At 49.5% G+C, this 15,208-nt stretch overlaps 1 protein-coding gene across 6 annotated transcripts in view; it reads right to left on the reverse strand.

Moving 5' to 3' along the window:
* Positions 1-15,208, reverse strand: part of ERG (ETS transcription factor ERG) — a 317,528-nt gene that overhangs the window by 62,300 nt on the left and 240,020 nt on the right. For all 6 annotated transcript variants that reach the window (XM_065943104.1, XM_065943100.1, XM_065943099.1 and 3 more), the window contains one exon: positions 8,700-8,917. In XM_065943104.1, the coding sequence (XP_065799176.1) occupies positions 8,700-8,917 (218 nt within the window). The remainder of the gene's footprint in view (positions 1-8,699; positions 8,918-15,208) is intronic.

Raw genomic sequence — 15,208 nt, forward strand, 5'->3', positions numbered from 1 at the left:
ACAAGCTATTCCTACCCGACTTCACTCGCACAGTTGGGAAAACCACTCGTTTTCCAGTCTCTGACACTGAGCCGCCCACGGCTTGGAAGGTTTGCAAGGCAGCCGAGTTTAACTAGGAGACATCTTTCATGCCAATCGGATTCAGAACCCCGAGGCAGAGAGCAACCAACGTCACCAGAGCTACAAATTTCACTATCCTAAAAGAGGACATAAAATCTCCGAGAAAATGTCAGAAAACATACATGGAGTCAAGTCTCCATGTGTCAAAGCAGAAAGATGTGAGAGAGACTAGGGAGACACTTTCAAAGGTCAAATATTAAATGTTTCACATAAAATGAGAAAACCTGATGTTAAAAGACCTTTAGCCAAGATCTTGTTCTGTAGGCAAGGGCTGGGCAAAGCACCTCTTCCCACACAATGACATGTAGGGAATTTGAACAGTCACCATCGTAAAACTGAGAATTTTTTATTTTTAATTTCAGCCCACTGAGTATTTATTAAAAGCCACTGCTGGGCTCAGACAGCAGGTCTCCTCATCATGCTAATTTTTTAAAAACGTGGTTCTGTTTGGAATCACCTCATGAAGGTACCATAAAGAAGGCAAAGTGCTGAAGAATAGATGCTTTCGAACTGTGGTGTTGGAGAAGACTCTTGAGAGTTCCTCGGACTGCAAGGAGATCCAACCAATCAATCCTAGAGGAAATCAACCCTGAATATTCATTGGAAGGACTGATGCTGAAGCTGAAGCTTCAGTACTTTGGCCACCTGATGCAAAGAGCCGGCTCACTGCGAAAGACTCTGATGCTGGGAAAGATTGAAGGCAGGAGGAGAAGGGGATGACAGAGGATGAGGCGGTTGGATGGCATCACTGACTCAATGGACAAGAGTTTGAGCAAACCCCGGGAGATAGTGAAGGACAGGGAAGCCTGGTGTACTATGGTCTGTGGGGTTGCTCATGACTGAGCGACTGACACATTGACTTTTCACTTCCCAGTGTCCGGGCTGAAGGGGCCAAGGCTCACTTCTCAGGAGGATTTCCAGCTTTGGCTCGTCCACCCCTCATTTGGGGGTGTAGTCCCCGAACTTGGGGCTCAGCCTCACTTCCTCTTCCTCACTCCTTGTGTTCGTGCTCAGTCGCTCAGCTGTGTCCAACTCTGTGTGACCCCATGGATGATAGGCCACCAGGCTCCTTCTCTCCATGGGACTCTCCAGGTAAGAATACTGGAGGGGGTTGCCATTTCCTTCCCCAGAGGATCTTCTCGACCCAGGGATTGAGCCTACATTTCCTGTGTCTCCTGCATTGCAGGTGGATTCTTTATCCACTGAGCCATCAGGGAAGTCCTTCTCACCTACCAGCAAAACATATCAGTTCTACCTTCAGAATATGTCTAGAATGTAACCACTTCTCCCACCTCTGCATCGCTAGCACCCTCATGCAGGTCTCACCATCTCTTACCTGGATTCCTGCAGGGGCTTCCTAGTAAGTTCTGGCTTTAACACAGAGGCCAAGGACATCCTGCTAAATTTGAGAGACATCACGTCCCTCCTTTGCTCACAGCCCCCAGGAGTCTCCTAGCTCACTCAAAGAGTGAAGATCAAAGTCCCTCACTGGCCCCATAATCACTCCATCTCAACCCCTATGACTCTCCCCCTTAGTCACTAAACATCAGCCACAGTTGTCCCCCAATGCTTCAGACTAACCTCAGGGCCTTTGCACTTACCACTCCTTTAACTTGGAAAGTTCTTCTGCTGGTTAACCGTAAGACCTCCCCCCTCACTGACTTAGGAACTTTACTCAGTTGTCATTTTCTCAGAGGTGATGTTTTCAGGCTGTCCTTTCTAGAACTACCACCCTTGGTGTGCTTTTTTTTTCCTCCTTAGCATTTATCATGATCTAACCTGCTAGCCTTTCATAAGCTATCCGGTTCAGTGGCTGTCTTTCCCATTAGAAAGTGAACTTAGAGAGGCAATACTTTTGTGTACGTTTCATGACTGCATGGCCAGTACCTATAACAGTGACTGCACACAGTAGGTGCTCAATAAATACTTGGTGGGTGAAGGAATGACTGCAGGCATAACCGGGATGTCTGGGACCAAGATGGACCCATCAGGAAGCCCCCTTTTCTGTCACCTTAATCACACTCCTGCACCATGCTTTTTAAATACCACATCAAAAGCATCCTGCCATCTGACCCTAAGCTAGATTTCTTCACAACACACAGTGAATCTGTCTCCCAGACCACAGAGAAAGGCAAGGCTCAGTCCCTCACCGCAAAGACTCAGGCAGACAAAAACTACTGCAGTGGGAGGCTGGGGGTGGGGCGGGGTTCCTGCTCCATCCAGGCAGACTTCCTGGGAGCAAACCCTCCTCTGCACATCCTTTCTCCAGGACTCTCCACTCTATAGATCACTTCTAGCCAGCTCCGGGGATTCTCTTTTATCATCTCCCTGGACCCTGCAGCAGGGCTAGACCAGTCAGCATCAGAATCCCTGGTGAGGAGGGGGACTTGTTAAACCATTGAGGGCGAGGCCCCACCCCCAGAGTTCCTGATTCAGCCGGTCTGGGTGGGGCCCGAGAACACACATCACTCACAAGTTCCCAGGTGGTACGGATGCTGCGGGTCTCAGGGCACCCCCTTTGAGAACCAGGACACCAGGGGATGTTCCCCCTGTCCCCACTCGCCCAACAAACTCAAACAATAAGTTCATGGCTCCAGGCGGCCTGGGCTGTGGGCTGGGAGCCGGACTCTCAGCGCGGCACGCAGAGCCCTTCCGCTCCAGCTGCAGTGAGCCTCCAGGCGGGCAGCATGGAGGAGGCATCGTTGCCTGCAGGAGGATGAAGGATGCTCAGTGCAACCTGGACATGCTGAGTGTCCAAGACAGGGATGCTGAGCCAGAGTCAAGCAGCCTGCTTTGCACACGATACTGCCCGCCTGTAATGGAAGGCGAACCCCCTGTGGACTGTGTGTGCCGGCGCATGTGTCTTTCTTGGCCTATCTTGCGGGTCTACAGCGGCGAGTGCCTTAGGAACCACACACAGAGTCAAGGCCGTCAGCTGGGGGCTCGCCCGGAGGCCAGGTGGCCCTGAAGCCCCAGCAGGGGCCTCTGTAAGCACCGGCTGTCCTGGGTGGGCTGTACTCATGTCTCCACTGCGTGAACATCTGGGGGTTTCTCGTATGTGAGGCTGGAGTGAAGAAAGGGGAAAGGCACGGGGGCCAGGGGCCACTGAGGCTGAGAAAAGATGTCCGGCGTCTACACGGCGTGCAGTGAGGCTCGTGTCTGCAAGGACTGTGTGATCTGATGCTGCAGCTGCCAAGCTAAACCCACAATTACACCCCTGTTGGCTCAAGGTGCCTTGCTCTCCTGTTTTCCTTTTATTATTTTTTATAGGGCTCCATTAGAATGGAAGCAGATCTCACTTCGCCACTTGTATTTCATTTCACGAGCCTGTGGGCGCGTTGGGGCTGAGGTTTTGTAGAATTTCATCACTTGCCTGGGAAACTCAGTCCCTCCCTCCTCCAGCCTTTTTCTTTCCCGCAGAGGGTGACGGGTGGATTGGAACTGAGCGGACCATTCCCAGGGCCCACGCGGACCATTCCCAGGGCCCACGCGTGTGCTGTGTGCATGCTCAGTCGTGTTTGGCGATGCCGGAGACTGTAGCCCACCAGGCTCCTCTGTCCATGGAATTTTCCAGGTGATAATACGGGAGTGGGTTGCCATTTCCTCCTCCAGGGGATCTTCCTGAAGCAGGGGTCGAGTCTGTGTCTTGTGAGTCTTCCACATTGCAGGTGGATATCTTACCATTGAGCCACCAGGGAAGCACACTGCATTCTCAGGGACTGAATCCTCATGCAGTAGGAGCAGGGTGGTGTTCTGGCATCGCCCAGGCTACGGAGCGGTCTCGTCCCCCAGGGGATGTTTGCAAAAGAGCAAGGAGGGGCCACAAAGGTAACAACCCACACATTCCGGACCAAGTCCAATTTCTGACTTATGTAGATTCCTCCCGAACTTGACTTCCAGAGGCAAGTGTGCTGCAAGGAAGTGCACTGCACCCGAGCTCAGAGCAAGGACAGCAAGAAGGAACTGGAGATGTACTTCATTTCTGGCTGCAACCCCTGACTCCCGGCCACCCCTGGCCTGAGGCTTCCAGGCAATGGGTGACGTATCCACCCTCTCCAAAAAGACGCAGGGAGGAGGCACGTTCAGGGGCTGCATCCTGGTCCTTGGTGCTCAGACGAAGCAGAACCATGCCTCCTCCACAGTGTCCCTGCCACAAGCCCCTCCCAGGAGGATTCCTCTCTCCACGACCTCAGCCTCTGTCTCCTGACACTACGGGGCAGGGCTGGAACAACCAGGTGTTCACTGGAGGTTTCCAGAATGAAGGCAGAGTCAACGCATGTCCACACTCCTGTCTACAGAGCCAGAGCTGACACGTGTAAAGATCACGCAGCAAGTCAGCAGCATCTGTGGATCTGATCCTGGGAGGTCCCTCTAACTGCCTGCTGCCTCCTTGAATCCTATAGAGGAAATGGGCCTTAGCTGCACTGATGGATTTTTGAGTTTTCCCTTCCTACACGGCTTCTCTGGTGGTTCAGACAGCAAAAAAAATCTGCCTGCAATGTCGGAGACCTGGGTTCAATCCCTGGATAGGGAGGATCCCCTGGAGGAGGACATGGCAACCCACTCCAGGATTCTTGCCTGGGAAATCCCAAGGACAGAGGAGCCTGGCGGACTGCAGGCCTTGAGGTCGCAAAGAGTCGGACACGACTGAGTGATTAAGACTTACATTTTCACTCCCCTTCAGGGGAGCCCCTTATATTCTGCAGAGCAGATTATGCCTCATGTCCACCTTGCACTATAGCACTGGTCACAGCTGAAGGCTGGTCCTGGGGTGACCTGGTGACATCAATCTGCTATCTGAACCTCCTTCCAACATTTCCCACTCAGCCAAGCTGAGTCCCTCAGGGACAGGGGACTGGCCACACCAGCAAACGCTAGCCTGGAAATCTGAAAGGAACAGCTCCACTGACCACTGACCAGTCAAGCGGCCAGGAGCCCCGGGTGTGGTCAGTTTTCTGAGCCTTCCTGACCAGGCTACTGCACTCAGTGACTTAAATCCAAGGCCAATCGAGGCGTTGGTCTGAAGGTATTTCAAAGGTGTGGTTAACATCTATCATCTTTTGATGTTAAAGAGAGCCGATTATCCTTGATAAGGCTGGTGGGCCTTGTCTCATCAGCTGAAGGTCAGAAGCAAAACCTGCACTTTCCCCGAAGAGGAAGGAATTCCGCCTCAAGACGGTTGCATCCACGGCTGCTTGAGCTTCCAGCCTGCCAGTGTACGCCCAACAGATGTCAGACTTGACAGCCTCCGCAACTGCATGAGCCACATCCTTACAACAAATCTCTTCAGTGGGTGCCCCTGCAGAACCCAACTGGCACAGCAAGGCCAGGCCCCACCACGCTGGATTCCAGTGGACGCTGAGCTCAGGAAGGATGGGCAGAAGCCTCTGCTCCAGAGAGGATCAACACAGAGAAGATGCCACCCTCCTGCGTTTCCAAAACATTCTGGAGGCGAGGGCTGGCACTGGGGGACTGGTTGACATCTGTGTCATAGCTCAGATCCGCCGAGCTGAGCTTCCTGCCCCACACTGGTCCACACCAGCTTCACCATTTCCCACCCAGGACGCGCTCAGCGCTGGCTCACAGGCAGGCGGATCAGCCGTGTGCTCGTCCCGGGAAGTGCCCAGGGGGCGGGCACCACCGCGCATCCAGGAAGAAGACGGAGATGCTGACAAGGTGACCTCCCTCGGGAGCGGCCACCAAGGTGTGTCCTAGTTTGCTCCCAAAGCTGGAACCGCCTCTAACGAGCCTCGGATGGGACACCTCTGAGCATCTCAGGGCTCCATGACAGCCTGGGAGAAGAAACGACTGATGCTTCCATTGTCTCCCTGCAAGAAAATGGTCCAGTTCCTCCACACACGGTTTCATTTCCCAGGAAGAGACCCTCGCCGGAGGCCGCCACTTTGCAACTACCAAGGCGACTTCCCCAGTTAGCCAGGAACACGGGAGTAGCTTCCAATGGGTGGTGTCTTTCTTAGGGACTTGACGCCTCAAGGCCAAGTTCAAGGTTGCCTTGAGCACCCCCCACACCCCATCCCAAATTCCCGGGGTGACCAACCTTGGGCTGGGGAGGTGGCCCCCATGGTCCAGCCAGCAGGGCAGGTGGACGTGGGCTCCTGAGGAAATGCACAGACCTGCATCGGTGGAAATGGTATTCACGTGTCTCCCTTATTTATTTATTCCTCCGTTTGCTTATTTGTTCATTCATTTATTTAAATCCGGCCAGAAGGAAAGTTTTACATCTGCAACATCGTTCTCACCTCCTGGCTCAGGCTCCTTTCTGAGCCTTGCTAAATGCAGACTGGCACTCCGAGAGTGGGCCCAAGGCCAGACTTGGCAAAAAGGGCCAGGGCACGAATCCCCCTGCTAACTGCCAGCTGGAAGCCACGCTGGTGCCCTCTGCCCAAAGTGCTTTCTCTGATTCTTTCTCCTTCTCCCCTCCATCTCCGTCTTTCTCTGTTTCTGCCTCTCTCACACACATGCACACACACACACACACACACACATGCACGACACCCATGCTTATGTATTTCCCGCAGGTAGAAACGAACCTTGGAAGAAGACCTCTTTAGAAACGCACCCCACCCCATCATGACTATCCTGGCGTGTATGGGATCACGTGACTCCATCAAAAACAGAATCCACCGCTCTGCTCAGCACTACGTGGCAGCCTGAATGGGAGGGGAGTTTGGGAAGAGAGTGGGTCCATCTAGATGGATGGCTGAGTCCCTTTGCTATTGACCCAAACCTACCACAACACTGTCTGTTAACTAGCTGGACCCTGATACAAAGCAAAGTTTTAAAAAATTAAACAACAACAACAAAATAGAATCCATCACTGTTTAGAGGGCTGGCGGCACAACAGCCCTTCTATATAAACACTGCTACATTCTTCAGAACAGAGCAAGTCTCAGGAACAAATGCAGTGAATGGTTGGTGGGAACATTCTCTTTGATGGACAGGATTTACCTGTGAAGTATTTATACATATTATATGTAATTATGAAACTGCTGGACTCTACGACTGCATTCCCACCCTGGGCCTCCCAGAAGTCTAGGAGCTTTTGCTTGATGAGGTCCAGGATGAGCCCACCTTGGCTAGAATCCACTTCCAGGACCAGTGTCACAGCAGAAAGGCAGCATCCCACTTCTGAGAAGAAACGCGATGGAGGGAAGTGAACGACTCCCTGGAGCCCAGGTAAGCCCTAGCACCTCCCATCTCTGTGTCTGGCACGTCCAGCCTCACACGTGACGTTCCCTCTGGGGACTCTGACTTGGCACCTTCACCGACACCACACTAGAAGCTGACTCGACGGTCTCCAGCATGTATAAAACACGACACTTATTTAAAAACACACTGACCATTAAAATATGTAAGTAGCAAAAAGGGTCTGCTCTAGCTGCAACAGAGTGGGGTGTGGAATCAAACACCCTTGGTTTGGATCCAGTTTCTGAGTGGCTTGAAGTGATGCTCGGGGCTAGCCAGAAAATGCCTGAGTCTCAGCTTCCTCATCCATCAGATGGGGACAAGCGTTCCTCTCAGGGCTGCTGAGAGGACTGGCAGGCCACTGGCTGCCTACAGAAGGGCTTTCTATGTAGTAAAGCGCCAGAAAAGGGGAGCTGTTCTTGTGACTCTAGGCAGATTATGCACATTTAAATGAAATTCTCTGTGTCCTGGGATTTTAAATGACTCTTCCTGAATATATATGGGATTTTTGATCCCATATATAAAGAACCTGCCTGCCAATGCAGGAGACGAAGAGACTCAGGTTCGATCCCTGGGTCGGGAAGATCCCCTGGAGGAGGGCATGGCAACCCACTCGAGTACTCTTGCCTGCAGACTCCCATGGTCAGAGGAGCCTGGCGGGCTAGAGTCCATAGGATTGCAGAGAGTCGGACACGGCTGAAGCGACTTAGCATGCATGCACCCATTATATCATAATTGAAATCATTTTTACTTTTCAAAACGGCATCTGATGAAATGCTTTTGAGTGCCTGGGATAATACATTCGCTAACCCGCTGAATTTAGGTGACAGCAGCATGACACGCTCAGAAGAGTTAACACTTCTGAGCGATGTTGGTGCTTGGTTTTAAGTGTAAGTAAAGATGAAGGGGGAAAGCAAGCGTTCAGAGCCGGTGACATGGGGGGGGGCGGGGTGCCGAGACAGCAGGTCCATCACGTGGTGCGGACGTGCGCTCTGCCGCCTGCCCACGGGCTGACACTCTCCCGCCGTGAAAACCTGAGACAGTTTTACTTTCAGGGCAGGAAAACCCTCCGAGATCAGTTCTGCCATATGTGGGCAAGGCCTCCCCTTCCCACGACACCCTCACGCCTGGGAAATTAGAACTGCACATCTCTTCAAAGCAAGTTCTCGGTAAATACACTACTGGTTTTTCACAACCTCTGTCCTCCACGCAAACCACTGGCGAACACGTTTTCGCAGCCTCGCCCAGGGTTCCTGTGCAATGGCCTCACTTTCTGAAGCCGTCTTGGGGGCAATGCCATCCACTTCCACTCGGCCTTTTCAGGGGCCGGGGACCCAGGCGGCCAGGAGGACGCGAGCCGGCGGTCTCCTTACCTTGAGCCGTTCACCTGATTTGGGTTACATTCCATCTTGATGGTGACCCTGGCTGGGGGTTGAGACAGCCAGTCCTGCTGAGGGACGCGTGGGCTCATCTTGGAGGTCTGTCCATAGTCGCCGGAGGAGGACGCGGTCATGTCCGTCTTGGGCAGGTGCGGCGTGCCGTAGGCGCACTCAAACAATGACTGGTCCTCGCTGACGACCGATAATGCTTCCTAAACATCCAGAGAAACACACCTTCAGGACATGCCAAGGAACAGCTGTGCTTCAGAAAGTCGCTAACGTTAGAGTCATTTCTAACAGGGACCTGCTTCCTAGGTACCTTTTCTGGTATCCATTTCTACCTTTCAGAAGAAAAAAGGAGCTGGCTTTCTTTCCCTGAGAAGGTAAGAGGTGGAACTGGCAGACTCAGAAAAACTTCTCTGCAGGTCCCCAAACATCCCAGGCCTGACTGCAGCCGTGCAGATAATATCCACTTTAATCTCGACTTAAGGAAGTTGGATTTCAAAGGTCTTAGAAGACATCCAATTGCACATGTCATTATTTGACAAATGCAATCTATAATTCAAGCAGGCAGGGTACAGCATGGTCATGAAGATTAAAAAACAGACATGTGACCGCTAACACCTAAGCATCTGGCAAAACTGCCACATTCCCAGGAGATTTTAAAGAAGAGCTACTTAGAAGAAGAGTGTGGGGGAAATGGGGCGCCAAAGGACAAACAGACAAAGATACGAATTTTTCCATTTCTAAGTTATTAGCTGAGATAGAGTTTCAAGCGGTGCTTCCATGATGGCCAACATCTGGATGATAAATGAACCAAAAAAAAAAAAAAAAAAAAAAGCTGTGAATTAACCAGAGGCCTCTAGGATGTTTAAAATATCTATATCACCGAATGGCTCTTTTTCACCCTTACTTTCTATTCCTATCTTCCCTCATTTTTATGATTTGTTGAAAATAAAGAGCAATGTGTTGGAGCATCCTTCTGCAGCTTTAAGTCAAACAAGTGGTTAACCTATGCCTAGGCTGACATTGTACAGCCACAGTCACAAAGGCAAACAGGATTGGGAAATTTCAGCTGCTTGAATGATACCTCATGCAGCTACACAGAATAACTACAATACAATCCAATTTGGCTTTCCATAGTTTAAAAAAATAAAGTCCGCACAGGAATTCATGTTTATTTCATTTCTTAAACACCCTTGGTACTGCTATGAGCCTTTGAGAAGCAAATGCTGTTTGCATCACATATTTTCTATAAAATGGAAAGCTATGGCAACCTTCTGGTCTGGACTTCCCATCCCCCAGAGGGGAAAATCTGAGATCCGGAAAGGTCCAGACCTCACCTAGAAGTGAGCAACCCAAGATCAAGCAGGGAATTCGTGAGGACACCAACGACTGTTTTGTCATTGGCTCCCTCCTGCCCCCAGAGCCTACATATGACGTTCTTCTTAAACATTTCTCGGTTTGGGATATGGGTCTGCATTAGCATTTCTTAGCATTTCTTGTTTGAATTGATACTTATGTCAGGATGCTCTTCTCCACCCCGTTGTTAGTATTAATAGTAAAGCTCTTCCAAGCAGCCTTTCTAAGAGAGAAACCCCCCTACCTACAGATACAAAGAAGTATCTGAATCTTTAGGGCGCACACGCAATTTCACAAAGCACCCCCCCAATCCAGTGTGTACCGCCTCCTATTCTACCTCCTCCCCGCCTACCCAGGGACCAACTTCTTCATCACTCTCCAAGTGCATGAACTTCACAGCCAGCCGGGCACCCTGAACTATGAATCAGTGAGCAGGAAGAATCACGAGGAACAAACTCAAGGCTCTGAATCTGAGTGGTGGCCAGGTGTCCGTGCGGAGGCAACAGCCCCCTGCCCACCACTGACACGGCTAAAATCCCTTAGAGCCACAGTCCTGTGATATTTGGGGAAACAGTGAGCTGAGGATTTAAACAGTAACACAAACTCTACAAAACAGTGTGCTGGACCAACCAGAGAGCCAGAGTAGGCCCAAGAAAGAAAAAAAAAGAAAGAAGGCATCTTGACTACCCAGCAAAAGCAAACACATCAGCAAAGAGCAGCAATCTGAGAAACGTGCCCGGCAGATGGGGAGGGGGGCGGGAGGTTGAGGGGGGAACCTGAACCTAGGCGCTCTCTGGTCTGGTCACATATGGAGTGAGCGGATGCAAGGAGTCTCAACTCACAGATGCGGGGTTAAAAATCAAATCGGCACCACGGACTTAGTGCAGTCCTGCGAATCCACAAAGGCAAAATTAGAGCTTCTTCAATAAAGTCTGCAAAACAGAGTCTGCCTTCCCATAGCAGCATTGGAGAGAATGCTTTTTACACACTCAGAACAAAAAAAAAAAAACCAAGGCTCTCCTGCCTGGTCCTGCAGACCCCACCAAGCCTCGGAGGGGAATAACATACTATGTAATGTTAGCATTGGCTCACTGACTTAAGAAAAACACGAATAAACTGGCAGAAACGGGTTAAATGCGAGGGACAGACTTCACATCACAAATGAATAAGAAGAAGGCTTTCACAGCACAAAGAGTAACGATGTTAAAATAGGAGTGTATCCCCTAGATAAAGCAGGATATTCCGGCAAACACACCCAATGACCAAATACATAAACGCAGCATAGGATTTAGACACTGGACCAGCTTATGAGAACTGAAACAAGCCTTCAGTGTGTGTTTGGGGCGGGAGGAACCTATTCTCACATCTGGCATAGCATTATTTCACCACATGGTTTCCTAAAGAAAGAAATCAAAGTTAATGGAGATCGATTTAGGGGAAGAAATTGACAAAAAAGCTAGAGATACGGGGGCGGGGGGCACACAGCTTTCCTGCATATCTGAAAACTCTCCTCTGCGTTAATCCTTCATGAGGATGGTCATAGCCTTCGGAACAGCAAAAGTTGCTTTTCTTTGCTAGAGAAGTTATCTAAAAATGAGACAGCTTTAGGATAAAACGTTTCATTTCAAAAGGGGTGACATGAGGTCCGTATTCTGGAAAGACAGAGCGTGCCCCGAAGTGATGCTAAGTAAGTCAAAGCAGCCAAACATCTAGGATTTAGTACAAGTCAGGAAAAAATACATAATAAATGGAATCACATACACACACTCACACACATGCCAATTTAGCACACTAGAACAGTGAAGGGGTAAAAAAGAAGCTGAAGGGTGGCTTTCAGAGACCTGCTTCAAACAAGGGGGCTCCCTAAAGTTCACTGCTGTTCTTTAGAAGGAAAGGAACACCATACATCAACAGCACGCCTTTGTTTACCCACTTGACTTTGTCTATTACGTGCGGATTTCATCATCCCTTTGGTCCCAGGATGAATGACAAAGGGTGAGGCATAGGATTCTCCCGCCCCAGCGGCCCTGGGACTTCAAAGCTGGGGAAGGAGCCCGAGCCCAGTGGGATTGAAAGCAGAACGGACCACTGCTCAGGGGCTGGTAACCAGGACCACATGAGGCCCGTGTCTCCAGCTCTGCAAGTGACTATTCCCGGCCTCGACGGATGCTCTCACACTCCCCTGACACCTGGCTTCCCGCCTCATCCGCAGCCATCTCACCTACCTACCTGCCTACCTGCCAAGGGTGTGGGCAGATGCCTTAGTTAACATGTATGGCTTATTCCCTCAGAACCTTTGGCCAGCCTTGGGGACTCAGGAACTGTTTTGGTTACTTTATAACAGAGAATTAAAAAAAAAAAAAGTCCAAACCTGGCAGAAACGTGGCATAATAATTTAATACGCCTGCCTCTATGTTACTATAAAAAGACGTGAACTTTAGATTGGTGTGTGCTGGTGTGTGGGGGGTGTTTTTCTGTAGCTCCAGAAAGCTGGAATATTCTGATGTGGCCGGTGGCAGGCAACCAATGCCATTTTTATGAACTTAAAGCAGAAACGCATAAATTCTAAGCAAATGGCCCCCCAAACAAACGGGACCGCTGTGTTAGAATATACTGTTTATTATTATTTATTATTATTTAAATACTGAATACACCAACAACATATGAGGACCATTCCTTTGGACTTTGGTCATAGCAGTTGACCAGTAGTTCCAGAAACTGAAGAGAACTCAGCTAGATTATATTTCAAACGTGAGGTCAAAATATGATTCTGTTTTTAAGTAACTAGATTTGGGTACAACAAAGGATCCACAATGCTTATATTAAAAAAAAAAAAAAGTTGAATGCACATTTAAGCATACTGACATTTCCAGCAAAAGATTTCAGAGATCCTGTAACGGATGAATTTTTTTCTGTAACAGATGAATATTTTGAGAGGCTCCTATGGTTCCAGCAGAAGAATTATAAAATAAGGGTCTGGACTCAATTTGGCTTCTAACTTTTGATCCCCATAGTTCATAAAAACACTGAAATGTCAATACAGAGAACACAACATACTTAAATTTTCATGAAAATCTGGGCGTGGTAAAGTGTTGAAACTAAGAAAGTCTTAAAGAATGGTTGGCTCTCTTTCACAGCTGGAGCCAGGAGAGTATACAGAGGAAAATGATCCTTACATGGTTTTCAAAAACCCAGAAAATGGCCAGAACCAGATGTCCAGAGGACGGGATTCCCATCGACCCTCAGCTTCCTCAAGTCTTACGTGCCTCAGTTACGAAAAACAAACGGAAAACCAAGTGGAACAAGCATGTTAAGATGATGGTCATGCTTCAGAAAAAAAAAAAATTCTTATAGAAGTCCTTGCTATCGCAATACAATGTCCACTTTAGGAAGCCAAGGTCATCCAAAATCCAGTCTGCCTTTTTTCCCACGCATAACCAACCAGAATCTGGTACATCACCTAACAGCTTCCATTGCGATGAAAATGACATCTTTTAGCCAACACCTTTACGACATCAATACGTTCTCTTGACTCATAAACAGCTGATCCATCACTTAATAAACCTGGTTACACTGGTAAGCAACTCATATGGAGCATCCCTTTAAATTCTATTTCACTGTTGTTGATTTTTTTCTTTAGGATATGCCATTTTCCACATTTTACCAGCTCTGAAATCTGGATGCATCTCACCATTGATGGCATGTCATGGATTATTGACAGCACTTATACTCCTTTTATGGCTGGCAAAATTATGATTCATTTTATCATCAATGACATCTTACATTTTATGAACTATGGTCATCCCTGGTGGCTCAGACAGTAAAGAATCTATCTGCAATGCGGGAAGACATGGGTTCAATCCCTGGGTTGGGAAGATCCCCTGGAGGAGGAAATGGCAGTTCACTCCAGTATTCTTGCCTGGAGAATCCATGGACAGAGGAGCCGGGGGGGGGGGGGGGGGCGGGAGGGCTGCAGTTCATGGGGTCATAAAGTGTCAGAATTAGGTGCTCATCTTTGTAACCCATGCCAAGACTTCCCAAGTGGTGAAAGAATCTGTCTGCCAATGCATTTGCCACAGGAGACTCGGGTTTGATCCCTGGGTGGGGAAGATCCCCTGGAGGAGGAAATGGCATCCCACTCCAGTATTCTTGCCTGGAGAATCCCATGGACAGAGGGGATACTTGGGCTACAGTCCATGGGGTTGCAAAGAGTCGGACAGACTGAACACGCAAGCGCGAAGAAGGAGATGACGCTGGTCATTCCATGCTGACGATAGCACGGTGACATCAGGAATCGTTCCTGCCCACAGATGAGAACTGGGAGGGGCCGGGAAGAAGAGTGACGTCAGCATTCGGATGAGGCAGCTGCGGGGTCCATGGATGGACACTCCGCGCTCTGGGTGTGGCAAGCAGAAAGAAGAGACGGACCAGGCGCACGGCCTTATCACAGCTGAGCAAAGAGCAGCCCAGACAGCAAAGACAAGAGATGGAACCACCTAGAAAGAGAGAGGCTGGTGGAGAGGAGGGCCGGGAGAAGGGTGAGGGGAAAAACGCCCAGAGTCCCAGCACCGAGGATGGAATTAAGGGATCAGGAGAGTAAGGAGATAAGTCTGCTGGAAACTGGGAAGGAATCTTCTAAGTATTCAATACAATGAGCTCTCCTATGGTCCTAAGTTATGCAGCAATAGGTCCCAGGTACACTTAATTAGCTTTTCTTACTTATTAGTTTTCCTAAAGGAAATCAACCCTGAACCTTCATTGGAAGGACTGATGCTGACGTTGAAGCTCCAATACTTTGGCCACCTGATGCGAAGAGCCGACTCACTGGAGAAGACCCTGATGTTGGGAAAGATTGAAGGCAGGAGGAGAAGGGGACGACAGAGGATGAGATGGTTGGATGGCATCCCTGACTCAATGGACATGAGTTTGAGTAGGCTCCAGCAGATGGTGATGGACAGGGAAGCCTGATGTGCTGCAGTCCGTGGAGTCGCAAAGAGTCAGACATGACTGACTGACTGAACAACAACTTAATAGTTTGAATCAACAAACCTGTTCTTTTCATTGGTTAATCAGATAATTCAAACCCAAACTGATGGCCATGCATCGGGATGTGTTCACTGCAGGTGGATGCAATCCATACT

The sequence above is a fragment of the Muntiacus reevesi genome, chromosome 8 (assembly GCF_963930625.1).
Source record: "Muntiacus reevesi chromosome 8, mMunRee1.1, whole genome shotgun sequence".
Lineage (NCBI taxonomy): Eukaryota > Metazoa > Chordata > Mammalia > Artiodactyla > Cervidae > Muntiacus > Muntiacus reevesi.